The sequence below is a fragment of the Spermophilus citellus genome, assembly GCF_964194105.1.
Source record: "Spermophilus citellus genome assembly, chromosome: 5".
Lineage (NCBI taxonomy): Eukaryota > Metazoa > Chordata > Mammalia > Rodentia > Sciuridae > Spermophilus > Spermophilus citellus.
Genome location: NC_138186.1, coordinates 57,825,505 through 57,843,100, shown reverse-complemented (window position 1 = coordinate 57,843,100; position 17,596 = coordinate 57,825,505). Strand labels below are relative to the sequence as shown.

Below are 17,596 nucleotides of genomic sequence, written 5' to 3'. Positions count from 1 at the left end.
TGGTATGTATTTCCCTGTCTCAGCCTCCCAAGTCACAGGGACTTTATAGGCGAGTGACACCGTGACCAGTACCACCATTTAAAAAATCATTTTCATCTCTGGCAGATTTGTTGCTTTTAAAATTGTAGTTGGGCTAAGTAATATTTCAGTAGTCACTCGACCTCTTGTCCCAAATCAGATTTATCAAATTCTTTACATACCTGTCCTTTGAGTGAGAATGAAAGTTTCCCCACCCCTTCCACAAGATGTAAATGTTATTTTGAAAAAGACACATGTAAAATGTTACTTGAGGCTCGAGGTCTTCCTCCTTAGGTAGCATAAAAAATGATACTTTGTGCAAGACTATCTCTACTTTGAAATACATTAAAATCAACCTGAGATTGCCATTTTGTTTGAGGCTCTTCATCTCTCTCACTGGTATTTGAAACTCGGTATAACAAGTTTCAATTTTAAAAGCAACCAGTTTTGAATTGAAAACTAGCACATCTTGGGTTGAAATGCCATTCCCAAGCCTTTCTCTAGGAAAACATTTTGCTGAAAGTTCTTTTTTCCCCTTCCCTTTTTGGGGCTTTTTGCCAGGTTGAGAGGGTGGCGATTGCTCTAAGACATGGATAGATGCAAACATGTAGGGCGGTTGCGGCTCGCCCAGGACCACTCCATCCTGAACCCTCAGAAGTGGTGCTGCCTGGAGTGCGCCACCACCGAGTCTGTGTGGGCTTGCCTCAAGTGTTCCCACGTGGCCTGCGGCCGCTACATTGAGGACCACGCACTGAAACACTTTGAAGACACTGGACACCCACTAGCCATGGAAGTCCGGGATCTCTATGTGTTCTGCTACTTGTGCAAGGACTACGTGCTCAATGATAACCCGGAGGGGGACCTGAAGCTGCTGAGAAGCTCCCTCCTGGCGGTGCGGGGTCAGAAGCAGGACCAGCCAGTGAGACGTGGGCGGACGCTGCGGTCCATGGCTTCGGGCGAGGACGTGGTCCAGCCGCAGCGTGCTCTTCAGGGACAGCCGCAGATGCTCACGGCTCTGTGGTACCGGCGCCAGCGCTTGCTGGCCAAGACACTGAGGCTGTGGTTCGAGAAGAGCTCTCGGGGCCGGGCGAAACTGGAGCAGCGGCGGCAGGAGGAGGCTCTGGAGCTCAAGAAGGAAGCGGCACGGCAACGGCGGCGCGAGGTAAAGCGGCGGCTGCTGGAGGAGCTGGCCAGCGCCCCTCCGCGCAAGAGCGCGCGCCTGCTTCTGCACGCGCCCCGCCGCGCGGGCCCTTCCGCCGCGCGCTCCGCCTCCCGCCGGACGCCCGGCGCTTCTGCGCTCAAGCCGCGCCGCCAGCCGGCGGTGGCCCCCGGCGTGACTGGCCTGCGCAACCTGGGCAATACCTGCTACATGAACTCCATCCTCCAGGTGCTCAGCCACCTGCAGAAGTTCCGAGAGTGTTTCCTGAACCTTGACCCATCCACCACAGAGCACCTGTTTCCCCAAGCCACGAACGGCAAGGCTCCGCTCTCTGGCAGGCTGGCCAGCAGCTCTGCCACCGAGTTGTCGGCGAGGAGCGACCGAGCCCAGGCGTGCGAGCGGGAAGGCCTCTGCTGGAACGGTGGGGCCTCCATCAGCAGAAGCCTGGAGCTCATCCAGAACAAGGAGCCCAGCTCAAAGCACATTTCCCTTTGCCATGAACTGCACACCCTCTTCCGAGTCATGTGGTCCGGGAAGTGGGCACTAGTGTCGCCCTTTGCCATGCTTCACTCCGTGTGGAGCCTGATCCCCGCCTTCCGTGGCTACGACCAGCAGGACGCGCAGGAATTTCTCTGCGAGCTGCTGCACAAAGTACAGCAGGAACTCGAGTCAGAGGGCACCACGCACCGGATCCTCATCCCCTTCTCCCAGAGGAAGCTCACCAAACAGGTCTTAAAAGTGGTTAACACCATATTTCATGGTCAGCTGCTCAGTCAGGTAGGTGTGGCTCACCCCCCCCCCCCACTCTGCCCAGCACCAGGGAGGGAGGCGGGAGGCGGCTGTTGTAGTTTCAGTGTCCTGTGAATGCCTCCCCGGATTCCTGGGCTAATTAGGATAGCCAACATTTGTTGTGATTATGCATTTTGCCATTATATCTGTTGTTGTACTGTACACTTTGATGGCCTTGTGAGTAAACTTGCCCACTCTTTCCAGCCAGGCCATACCACTTTATTTTCTGTGAATGGCTTTACCTGCTAATAAAGATATTGGTCATACAGTCATTGTTATAATTAAATACCCATTGTTGGTGTCCCATGCTGTGATCATTTTTAGGGGACTGAACAGAGTTTGCCTAGAACCCTAGTTCCATTCTGGTTTAAAGAGCATCTTAACCTACAAGGAAGAGAGGTGGCTGGGAGCATCCTAAAGGCTTTAAAAAAAGCCTCTTTTCTGTTCGCCTTTACTTTTCATTTCATTCCTGGATCTTTAGTCATGTAGATTCATGGATAAGGTCTTGTGAGAATATGCAGACAGACTTTTTATAGATAAAAGAAAGGAGATGGGCAATGTAGGAGATTCAGGTTAACCTCTACTGAACTGAAGGACTGATGAGTGGGATGAGAAGAGAAAGTTTATTGATGCTTTTTTTGAGCATGTAAAGTGCAAATGGTAAAGTTATAGTGGGAGAGGAATTCTAGTCACAGTACTTTGAGGCTCTGCAGACAGAGAATCAATGTAGGGGAGCTTCAGTTAACAAGAGTAAAAAGAGAGGCCAAGTTGGCTTCAAGTTGGGAGGAGGAATTTGAGGATGAATGAAGTAGACAGTGACCTGTAAATCATCCATCTCAGACTGATTCCTTGAATGCTTTCAGTATAACTTGCAGTCTATATTGCTGCAGCATTCCATGGTGCATCATACTTTGATGAAGATGAAGAGAAAGCAGTAGGTATAATCACTGTGTTCTGTGGTTTTCCAGTGTGTAACTAGTATCATATAGCTAGAAATGCACACCAATATAATATGCTCCAATTCTTTTAAAATTTTATTATTTTGAAAATTATATACTTAGCTTTGATAAAGTTATTTGTTTAAATCAAGCAAAAATGTGTGTGGAAAGGTAGAAAATTATATAATCTACAAATGAATCTTTTCCTTCTAGGTCACATGTATATCTTGCAATTACAAATCAAATACTATTGAACCCTTTTGGGATCTGTCCCTGGAATTCCCTGAACGCTATCATTGCATAGAAAAGGGGTTTGTTCCTTTGAATCAGACAGAGTGCCTGCTTACTGAGATGCTGGCCAAGTTCACTGAGACAGAGGCCCTGGAAGGGAGAATCTACGCTTGTGACCAGTGTAACAGTGAGTACTAAGTAGAGAAATGATGGGGGTGGAGGAGGTTGGGACTGGAATGTCAATTTAAGGTGCTTCTTTTGTCCCTTTAGTGCAGAGTAACACCAATGATATTGAGTTATTTGAATTCATCTTCTAAAGATACTTTACTCCCATTTTCTAAAAATAAGCAATATGGACTTTGTGTATTAAAAACAAAGACCCATCCTGATTGTCATTAGTTGTTATCCTGGGAGGTATTTGAAAGTGGTTCCTGAAGTAGGATGTTACTGAGAATGATACTACTTAGCTTCATAGTGTTTAAGCTCATGAATGCGGAGCCTGACAATTCTTTTTTAGTCTAAATTCAGGCAGCATAGCCTGTTTGAGGGTTGAGGTCTCAGAAAATCATGTTCTTGTACTGAATTTGGTAGATTTAAAGTCAGAAGTGATGCTAAAGATTGGTATAGTGGGACCAAGACAGCAAGTCTTAAGATATTCATTGTCAGCTTCATGGATGTTTTCTGTATGTTTTTTTCCTTCACATACTTGAAAGGTTCACATTTCAGGGATGATCTCGAGGTCAAGTTTTTCTGTAGTGTTGTTTTAACTTGAAATTGTGACTCCTTACATATGGTTACATGGATATCTAATGCAGGATATTTTGTAGCACTTAATGCTTCTGTTAACCCATAATGTGAGAGGAAATGCAGAGCAAATATGAGGAAGCTCAGGTTTGGTTTTTATGGCATATAAAGATTTAGAAACTAAAATATTAAAGTAGGCTGGGCACAGTGCCACAAGCCTGTAATCCCAGCAGCTAGGGAGGCTGAGGCAGGAGGATTTCGAGTTCAAAGCCAGCCTCAGCAATTTAGCAAGGCCCTAAGCAACTTAGCAAGACCCTGTCTATAAATAAAATATAAAAAAGGGCTGGGGATGTGGTTAAGCACCCTGGGTGCAAAACACACACACACACACACACACACACACACACACACACACACGTAATGGATTGTTCAAAGACCTAGAAATCAATTTGCAGCCATATAATTCAGTTCTGACTATAAATTTTGGGGAAAAATTATTAGTGTTATTTTTGCAGTGCTGGGTATTGAACCCAGGGCTTCATGCATGCTAGGCAAGCATTCAATCACTGAGCTAGACCCCCCAGAACTGCCCCAAAAAATCTTATGGTAGTTCTTTTTTTTTTTGGTACCAGGGATTGAACCCAGGGGCACTTAACTACTGAGCTACATCCCCGGCGCTTTTTTATATTTTATTCAGAGACATGGTCTCTCTGAGTTGCTTAGGGCCTCACTAAGTTGCTGAGGCTGGCTTCAAACTTGCCATTTTCCTGCCTCAGCCTCCTGAGCCACTGGGATTACAGGCATGCACCATCTCACCCCACCGGTAGTACTTCTTAATGTATTATGCACATGGATTTTTAAAACAGTAAGTTATGGCAGCTGGGCATGGTGGTCTATACCTCCCAGCAACTTGGGAGGCTGAGTCAGGAGGACTGCAACTTAGTGAGAACCTGTCTCAAAATTTTAAAAAGGTGGTAAAGTGACCCTGGGTTCAATTTGCAGTTCCACTTAAAAAAAAAAAAATGCTAGATAGAATTTTGCCATTTTAAAATTGGACATATACTTGGCTAACTGTAAACCCACCTATCCCTATTTCATTTTGGATAGAGAGGCAGATGAGTTAAATTGTTTAATTAGAGCAGTTCCTGTTTTTTTTTTTTTTCATGTTTCATAAAGCTTTCTGCTTGTAAGAAACAAAAGGATATTAACAGCTTTAACTCCATCTTTGTGGACGTGATAGATAAAGCTTTTTTTTTTTTTTTTCCAAGAAAGGATTGTTCTTTTGCTTGCCAGAGGTGCCATTTACCAGGATTTCTCTAGGCAGGTACAAATGCTGGCGGGGAGGAAAACCAGTGAAGGGATAGATGCATTGATCTGTTGGTTGTGAAGTTCCAGAATTGTCAGTCTTCTACCTCTGTGTGGCCACCTTAATCAAACAGAGACAGCACTGATCAATCTTAATTGAATCAGTAATTTCTTTTTCTTTGTGAATTTCATTTTAGGGAAACAAAGCCGGATTCTACATTGTCTTCATCTTAGCTCACATACTCCCTCTGCTGAGGGTGGCAGTCACTGCCAGGTTCCCAAGCAGAGCTGCAATAATTTTCAAAAATGTTGTGAACAGGAATGGAAAATAGGGCCAGGCCCCTCTTTGAAGGCTTCTTCTGTTCCTGCCCCTGTGTGTCATGACTGCATGCCTTGATAAAAGCTTCTGCAGCATGCTCATTTTGATGCAGTCTATTTTGAGCAGCTACACGTCCACATCCTATTGTCACAGAAAGCTGTGATACATCATCAGGCTGTGCTTGGCTGCCTTTCACAAGTCCTACAGACTGGACTTGGAATCAGATGCCCAGCTCTTCATATACTGAGACCATGAGAGCAACAGCTCAGAGAAAATTAGCAGGCACCTCAGCGGACCACTAATTTTGTAATCCCACCCATTTGCCTCTCTAACTGTCAGTAAATGGTTACAGAGAAGGCTTCTGTTGGAAATTAAGAGAACTTTATTTCCATTGATTATTTGCTAAAATTTTAGAAATGCATTTTCCCCACAATTCAGTAGTTTTAGAAATAAAACGAAAGTCTGGTTCTACAGTTGGATTGGATGAACTTGGCTGGCTATCAGCCTTGTCTTGCATGCCTAGTAGTATGCCTTATCCTAGAACCATGTTTCAAAACTAGGCACAGCATAAAAAATTGAAACAGCAAAGTTTATTTTCTGAACATTTGTATACGCCACAATCATACTGAAAATATGTTTAAATATTTGTCCTTCAGTAATCTTATACATTTATCTTTTTCCTAAACCTCAATTATATGCATTAGTCCCCATTTTACTGGTGAGGAAACTGATATTCAGAGTTTTAAATAATTTTTAATTCATTTAGCCTACTAGCTGTGAGCAGAAAATTGAGATAGGCTTATTTTATGAAAATTAAAAGCTTTTTAAAGTTATAGTGCGTCATAATTTAAGTTATAAGTGTATAAAACCCTGGCATATTCAACCCTATGTACATGCTATTGCAGTGACTGTTCATTATATTTCATCAATGAATTCATGACATCTAGAGTGTACCATCCTGAACCCATACCAATTTGTTTTGGTTGCTTGTAACAGTCAACTCAAATAAAAATGACTTAAATGAGATAAAATTTTACTTTTTTTTTTTTATTTTTTTATAAAAGAAGTCTGAAGGACATTCAGGGGCTGGCATGGTGACTGCATGGTCATCAGGAACCCAAGCTTCTCCCTCCTGGTATACTATCCTAGTGCAAGACTTCCATCTTCAAGGTCGTGGTCCCAGAGGAGTTCTAGAAAACCATAGGAAGGACAAAGGGATGACCCTGCAACTGAGTCAGCCCCCCTTAAGCAGCCTTCCCAGAGTGCCACAGTCACTCCTTTCATCTCAGCAGTTCCAGAGCCACACCATGCAGACATGAGAAGCTGGGAAGTGCAGTCTTACAGAGCATCACATTGCTGCCCCAAGTAAAACTGGGGGTCAAATACTAAGGAGAATGCATACTGAATGGCAAGTCATCATCTCTGCCATAGCTAGGAAAGAATGAGACTCCTTACAACCTATGTCTTATACCTTCCCAAACCATATAGGCAAACGACGCAAGTCCAACCCCAAACCCCTTGTTCTGAGTGAAGCTAGAAAGCAGTTAATGATCTACAGACTACCTCAGGTCCTCCGGCTGCACCTTAAAAGATTCAGGTGAGCTTGCTCTGGGAGTCCCAGATGGTTGTGAGCTGTGGGAATAGCTGCCTCAAAGGCTTGGAGAGGGCAGATGTCTATCTGCTTTGGTGTTGGGAGGGAAAGTTTATTCTCTTGAGACCTTGAGCTTTCCATGGAGATTCAGTGGTTCACATACACGAACGCCAACTGAATTTGGAACCCAGCAGGACTGGGCTTCTGCTCTTTGGCCCTGTTTAACTGTCTAGCCTGCACCAGATATATCTGTGCCTGAAGATTTTCTAGCCTTGCTTGGACTCACTGTAGATTCATCTTCAGGATGAAGTTTCATAAAATCATCTGTGAAAAGAAGGGCAGGTAGTAAATTGTAAAGATTGTTGCCTGAAATGCTTGTTTAGGAATTTCTAGGTTCAAAGTACTTTGTGAAACAGTCACAGAAAATATATGTGGATATTGGTTATTACACTTTATTGATGAGAAAACCAAAGGCAGAAGCTTAAGTTTTCTCACTTCCCTGTCTTGCTTAAGGCTATCTATGAGCACACATGGCAGTTTTCACTAGTAAGATGTTTATGTCCGTGTTCTAGGTGGTCTGGCCGTAACCATCGAGAGAAGATTGGGGTCCATGTCGTCTTTGACCAGGTATTAACCATGGAACCTTACTGCTGCAGGGACATGCTCTCCTCTCTTGACAAAGAGACCTTTGCCTATGATCTCTCCGCAGTGGTCATGCATCACGGGAAAGGGTTTGGCTCAGGACACTACACAGCCTATTGCTACAACACAGAGGGAGGTGCGTGCGCTTTACTCTGTGGGGTGGGGGACACGGAAAAGGGTTGGTGTGTCCACAATTTATTGCCTTCCTTTTATTTCCATCCCACAGGTCACCTATTGGGAAACTATATATGTTAAAATTCAGTGAAAACAAATATGAAAGATTCAAATTTTTGATATATACTAAGTAACATTATAAAGTTGATTTAAGAATTAAAAGGAACTGACACATGTAAAAGTGCTTAGATCAGTGCCTAGTACATAATACTGGCTCAGTCTATCACAGTATTATCAGTACTATTGGCTATTGATAGTATTACTATTGCTGTGGTAATGATACTTCTGCAGACCTCAGTTTCCTTCTTGGTTATGCAGAAACTATAGTACCTCTGTGATTTTGTGGAGATATTATGAATCTCACTAGCTTCACTCAAAATAAAGCTGAGGACATTACTGAGCACTTTCTGTGTTCTTATTACTTCCCTTACTCTGGGAAGAGTGGGGATGCAAGGGCTTCTCCAAAGGAGCTTGTTGCCCAGGGCAGAGCTTCCCAACTACCATATTGAGGCATATGGGGTGCAGATACGTTTTCAGCAGTGCCCCAGTTTTGAACCCCTCAGCACCTGGGGCACCCAGAGGCTGTGAACAAATAACTTATCCTTCTAATTTTCCTTTATCACTCCTATTTTCATTTCTCTCCTCCTTGTCCAAATACTTAGTCCTTAAGATCCTGGCTATCTTTGTGGAAGGTTCTAACGGCCAAGGAAAAAGCCTGAGTAAGCTGATGACAAAAACGACAGTCAGTGAATACTGTATGCAGTATTCATGGTTAGTTTTGGTAGACCAATGGTTACAGAGAACCCTGGTTTCATTTACTAGTCCTTCCTGCATCGCCAGTAATCCAAGGGTGGCTCTAATTAGAACTCCTCTGTTCCTTTCTTCATCTCCTGGTTTGCTGCTGACTGGAAATGTGAATTGGGAAGTCATTTTCTTTTTCTTTCCTTTGGTTTCCTAGGTTTTTGGGTCCACTGCAATGACTCAAAGCTGAATGTATGCAGTGTTGAGGAAGTGTGCAAAACCCAGGCCTACATTCTTTTTTACACTCAAAGAACAGTGCAGGGCAATGCAAGAATCTCAGAAACACAACTCCGAGCTCAGGTGCAGTGCAACAACAAGGATGAAGGCAGACCACAGATATTCCCTTGACTGAGAGGCATGGATAAAGACTGCTTTGATTTTAATCTGTTGGTGTCCACACATCTTTCCCCTCATAGGAAATAAGGCTACTGCAGGAACAGATTACTAGTTTGCCTCACTGGGGCTACAGCGGAAGATGCCAGGTGATTCATGTTCTGTCATAATGTTTGTAGTCACTTTCTTTTGAATGCATTTAGAAATCCCCTCCTTTCATAAAACAAATCGAAAGGAGTAACTTCTATGAAGATTCTTTCATCAGTTGCTTCTGAATATAGAGGGATCTGAGTTGAGGAAAGGAGGAGGTGGGGATTGATTATCCAGCCAGGAGAACAGCTGTGTCTTTGGTCCCATTAGGTGAGTCCCCTACTAACCAGGACCTCTTAGCAGCACCAGAACATTCCCAAGGTGAGCAACTCTGGACAGAGCACATGAAGAGGGCTCCTGGGCTGGCAGCTTTTGGATGGGATTGGTTCTGACGTGGGAGGTAAAGTCCACAAGGGAAGTAACCTTCAAGAGTTAAAACTCAGAAACTTCCTTTTTCAGGGGATAGCAGCTGAAGAGTGGAATGAAACGTGGTGTGTTCACGTGTCATACCCTCCCCGGCTGCTGCTGCTGTTTAATCACTCTACACTTCTGGGACTGGCATGAACACCCCTTCCTTTAAAAAAAGGGACAGTTGACATGAAGCAATGGACCAGTACATGTTCTCTGCTGCATGCTGAGCCAAGGGGCTCTCCTGGCTATCCCAATTCTGTAGCAGTTCCTTGGTTCAGGTCTAGGGCAAGCTTATGGTTCAGTTTAAATTGGTCTGGAGGTCAGTTGTCTCAGGCTTTCTCGGAATGCAGTAAGGGCGGGCAGGGCTTATTTGAATGGCTGCTGCCCTTTCTTACCTTGGTGTAGCACATGGCTTCTTTACCTGCAGATTCTTTGTTACGCCTGGAGAGGTAGAATATTGGTGTTTGTAAGGCTTGAGAGCTTTTGCTTTCCCTAGGGTGGGGGAATTACTTAGGAATCCACTGTGTGTGTCCAGTTTATTGCAATGGCCCTGGCCTGTTTCCTTCTCATCTGCTACTCCCTATTGTTGCTTTAGCTACCTATCCTCAGTCCATCAGAGAAAAAATCAAAAATGCCCTCTCCTTTATTCCAATACTAGTAAAATATATTTTTCCTTTTAAAATTTGGTCAGTTTCCAAATGAGATGAGTTTGCCAAACAAAAACTCTCCTTGACATCAGGCACCAGAATTTCCCTTCTTAGTCCTTTGCTTAAACTCCCAATGAAAGTGAAGGCAAACACCTGTTTATTATTGTGCTTGCGGCAGTGAGCCCCAACCTGTCCCTATGAATGCTCATCTTTTGACTGAGTATATCATATTGTTTGAATTCAGGTAGAAGTACAGTTGTCACTTGAAGGGAGTAGAAATGGAAGGGAGTTTGGGGAGGGGTGGGGCATGGGAAAAGTGAAGCTAAAGAGTGAGGGTTATAGCTTTAGCAGTGCTGATGAGCCACATTTCCCAAACAGATCTGTAGCATTTGCTGTGATCTCAATTTTGAGTTGAACTCTCCTGTAGAACCGATAACACTGAGCATGGAGGAAATTCAGACAGAAAATGGCTCACCCTGATAGGAAGGAGTGACTATATTTTAAATTATACTTGCTTTTTCCAACACTGTGAGGTTTCTGTAACATTTAGCTTTTATTTGGAAGCGATAGCGTATGGCATTTTTATGCTGTTTGGTTTATATTGTCTACTGCAGGCTTCTTTGTATAAGCTTTGCCTGGGTTCACCCTCTCCTGGACACTGTTTTAAAGTGTCCACAGCTGCCAGTGCTGTCAGAGGCTCTGATGTGAAAGTATACTCTCAAAGTCCACATTCCTAAGTTGGCATGACTGGTAATGACTTCTTGTGGCAACAGTAAAGTCCATTAACAATAACAACAACAAAAAATGAAGGGAGTGAAAAAGTAAAGGAAACTGAATTGTGCCTCATCTTGACACCTATGTTTATTATTCTAATAATAAGAGAACTTGCAAGATAGAGAAGAACAGATAGAGCACCTGTTTCACCCCTCTGGCTGTCCAGAAATACTGATTAGTAAACAAAAATTAAAATGTCTTCAATTTTTATTTAGAAAATAGCATACCAAACACTGTAAGGATTATTAGGCAGATTATTTGTAAAATAGTGCTTGTTAGCTGAGCACTCACTTATCAAATTAATAAAGTCATTTAAAATGAGTTGGAACAGAAATCAACAGAGTTGCCCCTAAGCTACACAATTATGAAGGTGCCCATTGCAGTCACAGACACCTCAGGTACCAGAAGCAGCAGCACTAGGCACTGTTAAGTTAGTTTTTAAGGAGATTTTTTTTTTTTTTTTTTTAAGAACAGAAGGGTTCACCACTGCAAAAGCCAATAGCTATTAAGGGAAGTGTCCCTTTGCCTTTAAGTTATTTACCTTGGAAACAGATGAATGTTTCAGTTGCATCTTACATTAATTGAAACATTAGGAAAAAATGAAAATAAGAACAGGTAGAAGTTGACTAGCTGCTGCCAAATCAAACCCAAGATCTACTGAATCTTAAAGGGCCTGCTTCTTTCCCAGGGCAAGTAGTTAAGAGTCCCATTCCAGAAACCCTTTGTAGTTGGCTGGTGTGTTTACTTGCTGCTGTAACCAGCCAAGAAGAATGCACCCTGGCCCTCAAAGATTTCTTACCTCAGTCTAGCCTGACCCTCATACTTGTGGTTGCCTCTGAGACCAGCATCCATGCTAGTGTAAAAAAATTAGGAATGCCCTTGGCTGCCAGGAACTGAAGCACTTATTAAATGGTGGACAGAGTTCTTGCTAGCTTTGATCCAGCCCCTCTTAGGCTGAGGTAGGAGGCAGTGCCACACTGTAAAGAATTTCCAGATGTCTCTTAAAATGTCATGAACAAAATTGGAAACTGTAGAAGTGTTAATGTGTCCTATGGACTCAATAGCAAGAGTTTATTTTTGTTTTTAAGGGCAAGGCTTCTAGAGCCAATGATTGTATGAGTTCCCTACTCTGGCTATGCTTACAACTCCATCCAAGTGCAAGGGAAGAACCAATGGGGTGGATTGGCTGGTAGTGGGGCATGCCCCAGTGCAAGCCAGAGAGGTAAGACAGTAGTAAAGAATGAAAACTTGGTTGGGGGTAAAGGGGTGGGGGGACAAGAAGGGAGAAATGAAGTTTTACTTACTGATAAAGCTTTGTGAACTAATTTTATACAATTCATAAATTGGTGCCTTGTACTCAATTATGGTTTGCATGAGATTGAAAAGGAAAAGGATTCCTTCTTATCATTTCAAGTGGCAAATGGGTCTATGTAGTGTTGAAAGCATTTCATCTCTTGTGTGTAAATGCAAATCATTCTTACCAGCAAGTTCTGAAATTTTATTGTAATGTCCAAGTTGTTCCTATTTGTAATTACTCATCAAATGGCTCTTTCCAGGCCTGCTGTATACCCTTGTATGTTCCATACATTAACTCTGGCCTTTGCAAAGCAGGCTGGAAGACTACCCCTTCCTAAATGTGTTCTATATCCTTATTTGGGGTTAAAGCTTATAAGTGGAAGGGTTGCTTTTCCAGCTGGTTGGGAGAGCACAAATGATCAGAAAAGGCCTTTTAGTCTTTGTCAAAATAATGACTTGTGCTGGGCAACTTGTGGTAGAAGTCAAACAAAAGTGGTTCCTCCTGAAGTGGTACCTCCATTGGTTCTAAAGTTCTTTTGCACAAAATAGCAAGAAGCAGTGTAGAAAACAATCCCCTATATGTGAATTCTAAGACAAACCAGTGCACTGTGTAATATGCAAAGGGAATGATGCAAAAGAGAAGCCTCCACCTGGGTCCCCACACCCTTTCCCAGGCAGATGTTGACTGGGATGGTGAGTGGATATGGAAGGTGGTGCTGAATGGCTGTGGGAGTGAGCTGAGTCCACTTACTGCAGGGCTGTTCTAAGCCTGTTTCTTTTGATTCCATCCAATCTTAAGGTTTCCCCTGAGCTCACTAGACTTCACACCAAAGGATTTTTTAAAAGCTCACCATTCCAAGCACACTTGATAACCAGGTTCCTTAGCCTAGTTACTGCACTAATTAGGTGAAGAGTGGTGCCTTTGGGGTAAAACTTCCCATGGCCACTTAGGTTTTCACCAGGCACATATGCATCTCTCTGGTGGCTTAGATTCTTTTTAGTCAGCACTAAAGCTGAAAAACACCTTCTAAAAGAGGACTATGTGTTTAGTTTATATCTAACATGTTTAGCAACCATTTCCTAGGTCTAGGGCTATGACTTTAGTCACTATGTACTTGTTCAGCTCACACACTGCTCTAGTTATACCAGAGTTACTATAGCACTGAAGCAGTCATTTTTGTGGATTTGTTCCATATTTATGCTGGCATGTTTCATTTAAATCCAGCTAGCTATGGGTATCTAGCTCAGGGGTAAAGCACTTGTCTAGCATGCTGAGGCCCTGTGTTTGATCCCTAGCACTAAAAAACAAAAACCCAAAAAACAAAACAAAACCTGGTCAAGGACTGACAAATGTAACTGGATCTAAAACTGACTTCCCTTGGAGAGAATGTTGTATTAGCAATGGTGAACGCTAATACTTTCATTCACAGAATTAATGAAATTCCATCAAAAATCTTTAGAAATTGTAGACTTGATAGTTTTATGTACTAAATTCATAATTAAGCCAGTTTATATGAAACCTTACCCAACCAGCATTGTGGCTTTAAAAACCAACCAACAGTAAACACTATTACTTGAAATTAAATTTGAAATTTTGAGTGAATTTTGAATTATGTTTCTGGAAGCTGCCACCTCTCCATGTTGATTTTCACCTTTGGAAATAATTTACTTTTGGCACTAGGGATTGAAACCAGGGATGCTTTACCACTAAGCTATATTCCTCACCCTTTTTATTTTCTGAGACAAGAATCTTGCTGTTTCAATCCTCTTGCCTCAGCCTGTGAAGTCCCTGGGATTATGGGGCCTGACAACAGCACCCAACTCAACTTTGGAAATTTTTATCAAATAGAATGAACAATTATGAGAAGATCAGGAAGCGGACTTTAAGAGTCTAAGTTTCGTTCCTATAAGAAAAGGAGGTTGTGGTATCCTTTGTTGTTGCAGTAGTCTGATTTAAGTCTAATGGGGTTTAGCATCTGTTAGAGCTTAAAATTTTCCTCCTGATCTCCTGGAGGTAATGGCTTCAAACCTAAGCCTCGCTCTCATATGTGACCACTCTTCATCTTGATAATCAGTTAAGATATAAACCTCTCAGAGGATCTCTAATCCCAGTGTACTGTACAGAGTCTTGGTTTCATTTTAAGCCAGTCCCAGACCTGAATTCCCACAAGCTCATATCAGATAAGATTTATCTGATGAATATTCACGAGAATGGTGCTTTCTAATTCTCAAGCAGCTTTCTTTTTATTATTATTTTTTTCTTTTGGTGCTGGGATCAAACCCAGGGTCTAGTACATGCAAAGTACTTACTCTGTCACTACATCGCCAGCCCTTAAATAACTTTCTTAATGAAATTTATACCAGCAGGGTCAAGACTTGAGTTAAAAAAAAAAAAAAAAAAAAAAAAAGAATTGAACGAACAAATTGCTAAAGACAACGCATCTATCAGGTGTAACAAGCCACAGTGGTGCAGTTGTACTGATCCACCTAGAGCCCTTTAAACCTATAGCAGTTCCATATGCGTCTTGGCACATAAAAGCAGTGTTTTCTAAAATGCCTAATAAATTGACTAGAAAAAATTATTATGGTGAACCTGTCTGTATCTTCACCTTTTTCTATGCCTATGAGTCTTTCCATGCCAGTTCTTTATATATTCCATTTCCAAAGAACCCAAGTCCCTGGACAGTAGTGTTAAGAATTTTAGGATCGGGGCTGGGGATGTGGCTCAAGCGGTAGTGCGCTCGCCTGGCATGCGTGCGGCCCGGGTTCGATCCTCAGCACCACATACCAACAAAGATGTTGTGTCCGCCGAGAACTAAAAAAAAATAAATATTAAAAATTCTTTAAAAAAAAAAATTTAGGATCAAATAAACATTTGTTTACTTGCAAAGGAAGCAGCTTCCTCAGCAGTCTCACTTTAGTGCCCACTGCCAAGGCTGACTTATATCTTCCTCCACCTATGCATCATTGCCCTCTTTCTGCCACCAAACCTCATTCTATCCCAGCAACGATGCCTCCCTGGTGCCTGGAAAACCCACCTGGTACGCTAAAATGCTATGCAACACCAAATGGCTTCTTCCCCAATACTGTTCAACAATAGAACTCCTCAAGAATAAGCTTCATGTTATGTTGGCATCTATGTGTAGTGGGTGGTCACAGGTTTTTTTTTTTTCCTTCTTTTAATGAGAGGCAAACCACCTCCATTACAATCTGTTTGGGGCTTGTTCCTGTCTTTTTCAAGTGTGAAATATAAGTCATGTTTTTATGATTTTTGTAAATCTGGACTTTTTACACCTTGTTTTTGTAAGCAGAAGTTTCTTATTAAAAGAATAAAATGGCTATCTTTGTGTGTGATCTTTATTTCAAATATTTGTTATAACACCATCATTATTCCTTAGAACAAGAGCAAAGATCACCCCCTGCAGAAACTTAGGAATTATGTACAGAATTTTACAGAACAGAGGCAACACTTTGGCAGAGGCTGAATGTTGACCATAGAGTGGAATTCAGCGAGGCAAGAGGAAGGTGAAGGTGCCCTCTGAATCCAACTTCAGCTACCATCAGGGCAAACTTGTGCCAGTCACAGATTGTATGCTGTTTTTGGAAGGTTTGGGTGCAGCACAGGAATTCCTTTTGTCTGCAGTAGGATCATAAGACAACAGGTGGTATTAGAAATAGAAAAACAGTTAAGAAAGATTTAGAAAAGCTAAGGATTTTACATCAAGTTTCTTTACTACATTTCATGAAGAGGTGATGTAAATTATTGCTTCTCCTAACCTCTGGAACTTCTAAGATAGGCAGAGGGGTGGTTAAGTGCTCACCTACTTGGCTAAATCCCTGGCTGAGGTGCCATTAGGTCAATGTCACTCAAGTTCCTGGCCAGCCAAACTCCCGCAGCGAAGAGTCCCAAGTTCAGGATCAAGTTCCTGGATAGAGAATACATTTCATTAACCCTGTGGTCATTGAATCACCTGTACGGCTAACCAAAAAAAAAAAAAAAAAAAACAATAAGAAGCAGGGCGCGGTGGTGCACTCCAGTAATCCCAGCGGCTGGTGAGGCAAAGCGGTGGGGGCTGGGCTGAGACAAGGAGGATCGCGAGTTCAAAGCCAACCTCAGCAATGGCGAGGTGCTAAGCAACTCAGTGAGACCCTGTCTCTAAATAAAATATAAAATAGGGCTGGGGATGTGACTCAGTGGTCGAGTGCCCCTGAGTTCAATCCCCAGTATATATATAAAAAAAGTAAAAAGCTAATCATTTCCCGATGCGTTGATAAATGGTTATTACATGGTACCGTTGCCCAATACCCACATGAGAACCTAGGATTCGCCTCTGTTCCTAAAAAGAGCAAGATCAATTGCAAAGGCCAATTAGGCACTCGTCCAGGGCTGAAAAGCCTGTTAGTGTGTGGACGCCACCTGCTCCCCGTTCCCCTCGTCAGGGCGACATTCTTTACTAGCCACGTGATATACCGATTTTCCCACATGGGAATCCTCCCGGTTAAGAACCTCAGCAAAGCACATTCACAGGTACTTAGCGCTACCACGTTGGCAACGTACAAAAACGGACGCCAGCCTCGCCGGGAGGGGGAAATTCAGGTGTACACGGGCTAGAGGGACCAAGCTCCCCGGGCTCAGTTACCTCCGGAAATCATTCCTATCGGTGGCAAAGCGGTAGACTCCCCGAAGCCAGTCTCCTACGTTGTCCGGAATTTCAGGGGCTTCATTTGCCGACCCGGCAGCGCTCACGGTAACGCCGCTGGAAGCCATTAATACTTTGGCTGTCTGCACTGCACTTGGAAGACAAACCGTACAGGCGTCCGCCACACGCAACTTCCGGCCTCGCGCTTCCGCCCACAGGTAGAGGGCGCTGTCGCTCTAGCTTGCCTCTAACCGCCGATGGCCACTCTGCGGCTGCGCTTACACTAGCGCCGGGAGGGGGGGAGTACACGGCTCAACTCTACGGTGCCCTCCGTCTTGTCCCACCAGACTTCCGGCTCCGCAGCCGGTCATCACCACACGTGCTAAATTATCATTTCGATGGCTCAGGATGAGGGTGCTGGGGATGAGGGCTAGTCTAGGAGGGAAGACGTAGCTTTGAGGAATGGGATTTCCCAAGAAAATCTCTACGAAAAGTCAGAAAAGTATAGTGTTGAAGAGATGCACTCCAAATTTGTCACCTCGCTGCCTCACTCAGGCAGCAATCCCTGATTAAATTCAGCCTAGGATTTATAGAGGGAAGAGAGCCTTGTTCTCCCGCCTTAAGGATGCCACCCCTTCAACCCCCAATCTCGGCTGCGCCACTAGCAAATGGTGCAATGCTTCCTGGAGGTGTC

The 17,596-nt window shown here is 43.3% G+C and overlaps 2 protein-coding genes across 13 annotated transcripts in view; one reads left to right on the top strand and one right to left on the bottom strand.

The window, feature by feature from the left end:
- Positions 1–14,964, top strand: part of USP49 (ubiquitin specific peptidase 49) — a 103,191-nt gene extending 88,227 nt beyond the window's left edge. For 9 of the 12 annotated variants that reach the window (XM_081295486.1, XM_081295485.1, XM_081295489.1 and 6 more), the window contains 5 exons: positions 580–1,954; positions 3,118–3,322; positions 6,992–7,100; positions 7,667–7,872; positions 8,869–14,964. In XM_081295486.1, coding sequence (XP_081151612.1) covers positions 608–1,954; positions 3,118–3,322; positions 6,992–7,100; positions 7,667–7,872; positions 8,869–9,059 — 2,058 coding nt within the window. In that variant the 5' untranslated portion in view covers positions 580–607 and the 3' untranslated portion in view covers positions 9,060–14,964. Of the gene's footprint in view, positions 1–579; positions 1,955–3,117; positions 3,323–5,381; positions 6,558–6,991; positions 7,101–7,666 lie in introns of those variants that run through there. The other 3 variants (XM_081295482.1, XM_081295480.1, XM_081295481.1) reach the window with 3 other exon arrangements.
- Positions 14,965–16,087: 1,123 nt separating this feature from the next.
- On the bottom strand, positions 16,088–17,527 carry TOMM6 (translocase of outer mitochondrial membrane 6). The gene is made up of 2 exons (XM_081295508.1): positions 16,903–17,527; positions 16,088–16,188 (listed from the first exon to the last, which is right to left on the bottom strand). The coding sequence occupies exons 1-2, from the start codon at positions 17,028–17,030 to the stop codon at positions 16,092–16,094; spliced, it is 225 nt and encodes a 74-aa protein (XP_081151634.1). The 5' UTR covers positions 17,031–17,527; the 3' UTR covers positions 16,088–16,091.
- Positions 17,528–17,596: the final 69 nt, after the last annotated feature.

What these genes read in the sequence shown, in the direction of transcription:
- TOMM6 (XM_081295508.1), bottom strand. Translation starts at nt 17,030, where the DNA reads ATGGCTTCCAGCGGCGTTACCGTGAGCGCTGCCGGGTCGGCAAATGAA. An exon ending in GATAGGAATGATTTCCGGAG is followed by an intron (nt 16,189 to 16,902) that starts GTAACTGAGCCC and finishes TTCTCTATCCAG; the next exon opens with GAACTTGATCCTGAACTTGG.